Source organism: Chiloscyllium plagiosum, chromosome 9, assembly GCF_004010195.1.
Source record: "Chiloscyllium plagiosum isolate BGI_BamShark_2017 chromosome 9, ASM401019v2, whole genome shotgun sequence".
Classification (NCBI taxonomy): domain Eukaryota; kingdom Metazoa; phylum Chordata; class Chondrichthyes; order Orectolobiformes; family Hemiscylliidae; genus Chiloscyllium; species Chiloscyllium plagiosum.
In genome coordinates, this window is record NC_057718.1 from 42,121,821 (window position 1) to 42,124,550 (window position 2,730).

At 31.1% G+C, this 2,730-nt stretch overlaps 1 protein-coding gene across 1 annotated transcript in view; it reads right to left on the reverse strand.

Moving 5' to 3' along the window:
* Positions 1–1,467: 1,467 nt before the first annotated feature.
* Positions 1,468–2,730, reverse strand: part of spata17 (spermatogenesis associated 17) — a 330,038-nt gene continuing 328,775 nt past the window's right edge. The window contains exon 10 of the mRNA XM_043695798.1: positions 1,468–1,745. Within this exon, the coding sequence (XP_043551733.1) occupies positions 1,665–1,745 (81 nt within the window). The 3' untranslated portion in view covers positions 1,468–1,664. The remainder of the gene's footprint in view (positions 1,746–2,730) is intronic.

A 2,730-nucleotide genomic window follows, 5' to 3' on the forward strand; every position in this document is an offset into this window, starting at 1 on the left:
TCTGTCCAGCTTTGTGTATGGCTGCTGCTCAGCTCCCATACAGAATAAAGCACTCAGAATTATTTTCTAAAATTAAATCTCAATAGGGGTTCAGCTTGGGTTCACCTTTTCACTCTCCGAAATTAAAGTACATTTATTCTCAACAGTGGTCCAGTCTTTAATTTAGAAAGAATCCACAAAAGTACAGCAGAACCATTTCACAATCATTTCTCCAAGGAACACATGTTCTGAAAATGAACTTTTTTTGAAGTAACATTCCGATAATAAGTGTGGTTTTAATCAATGATAAAAGCAATTTTTTTTGTTCTCAAAAATTTAGTCTACTGTTAATAAATTCTATAATCTTTCAGAACTTTGACCCGGATAAGGAGAGTGACTCAATATAATTTTAGCAATAGCAGGCGTATGTATATATAGTCGGCATAGTATTCAAAGGTCAACCTAACACATAATTTACTCATTTTGCTCCAAATGTCAGTTTGTATTAACCCTTTGCATGCTACAATGGTATTTGTGAACCAGAACAACTTATACAAAATTGTTACAAATTTTGTCAAACACGTCTATCCAAAATATTAATTTCCTTGTTTCCCCTCTGATTCCCGAACATCTTAAAATATTTATTTAAGGTTATAATTTTTGTTTTGACCCAGAAAATACTTCTATACCCAGACAAAGATTAAAGTATACAACACTACAGTTTATGGAAAAACCTATTTTTGAAAAAATAATGTGAGAGAAATAATTTGATGAAATTTATAAAGATCTTCCAGCATTTAGGAGATTCCCCAAAGATGGTCAAAGACATGCCAGCAGTACTGCAGCAGTCAGAGACCAGTTTATTTCTTGTTGATTTCTTTAACAGTTCAGGATAAAACATACATGTAAATCATTAGTGCATAAGCATGTCACACAAGTAGAAGAGCTAAACATATCTATTTCTGCAAACATATTGCTGCAAGATCTATCATTTAGAAAAAATATTTAAACTGCTACAATAGAGATCATTAACACCTTTACAAGGATAGAAAAGCTGTAAAATGAACTGTAGATTAGTTATATGCTCGCATTGTCATCAAAATCCAACTAATTCTAGATCAATTGCAATAATATTCATCAAATTATTAATGTAACATTGTTTTAATTCTCCCAACAGTAAAAATATTAAATTTTGAATAGATGCAATTTAGATACCATTAACAGATTGCCATGCACACAATATTTTCAATTTTGTTTTGTTAATATCATTTAAAATATGCAATAATTTTGAAGAAAGTAGATAAATAGAAAAATGTAATAATTCTGCAACAGATTCTACAAATTCAAAAATAGTTGCACTTAAATCAACTCTTACACTAATTGTATTATGGTGAGAGATTCAATGGCTTTAAATACTAAGAAAAATTGAAAAGAAAAAGAATTTCACTATTTATAAACCATACACAAAATTAACACATTCAAAACAAAATATTACTACATGAATCACAGGTGCATTGCTAGTATATTTTTAATAGATTAGTACATTTTCTGTAAGATAGTATTAATACTGGAGAGTTTAAATTTTTTTCATTACTCCAATGGTGCTCATGTATCAAAAATGAATTAAACAATTGCTTTTCCTATCACATTATATAGCAAGAAGTGTAACAGAATCTCCATCGTCCTTAACATACTTGTCCAGCTTTGGAATATGATTTTTGTAACTTCTCAAAGAGATGAATGGATTTAAAGACAGTTCTGAACGGCTAGAAAGAGAAAATAAAATACTTTAATCAAGGTAGCATCTCTGTCTATTTTAAAGATGGTGTTAACTGCAAGGACATAGAAATTTCATTTATAATTGTTCAGAATCTACTTGACTAATTTAGTGATAGGATGAAACAAAAAACATTGACAAAGATAAGCATACATCTGAAACATTTCTCACAACATCTTTCCAATAAAACAAGCCATTATATTTGTTTTTCATTGATATAAATTTGAAATTTTTTTTCCTGCTGTATAATACCTTCACATTAAATTTTGTTTCATAAATTTTCACTTGAGTACATGTGCATTTTAAAATTATTCTTTTCAAAAATTATAGTGAGTCCCACATCGTAAACTCCTGAAGAAGAAGTTGGGGAGAAAGGAAAAAAAAAGAAGAGAAAATGTTTTTTGATGTTCTTCTGTACAGCATTTTCTACACACAGACACTAAGGGCTTAAATTGCATCTTGATGGCTAACAGTAGATTTAAAATGGTTTGGGTAATTGGCCAAGATCTGGACTTACAATGAAGGCAAAGGTTAAGTCAGTTATATAGGAAAAAGATAACAGACAGACTGAAAATGTGTCTTACAACTCCAAATGTTTTGCATTTTCTAACAAAAATTGCTTTTACACTACCATATGTGTCAGGATAATTGACCTGCAGTATATCTAGAACTGCATTCCTCTAATCCTCCTGATCTCTAGGCCAAACAGAAAATACTACATAAAAATGGGGCTCCATACAGTGGCCCTAGCCAGAGTGGGAGCTAATTGGGTTATTCCTGGTCTCTCTGTGAAGATGAACATCCGAATTTAATGGAGGGAGCAGTTTGAATCCTTTGGTGAATCAGGAAATGGGGAAAAAAGAAATTACTGCTTGGGAAAATTACCACAGAATGTTAGCTTCTTTTTCATTGATCTCACATCCATCTTCCTGCCATGTCACAAATCCTCCCCTTGTTTTAAGTTCTGAAATAGG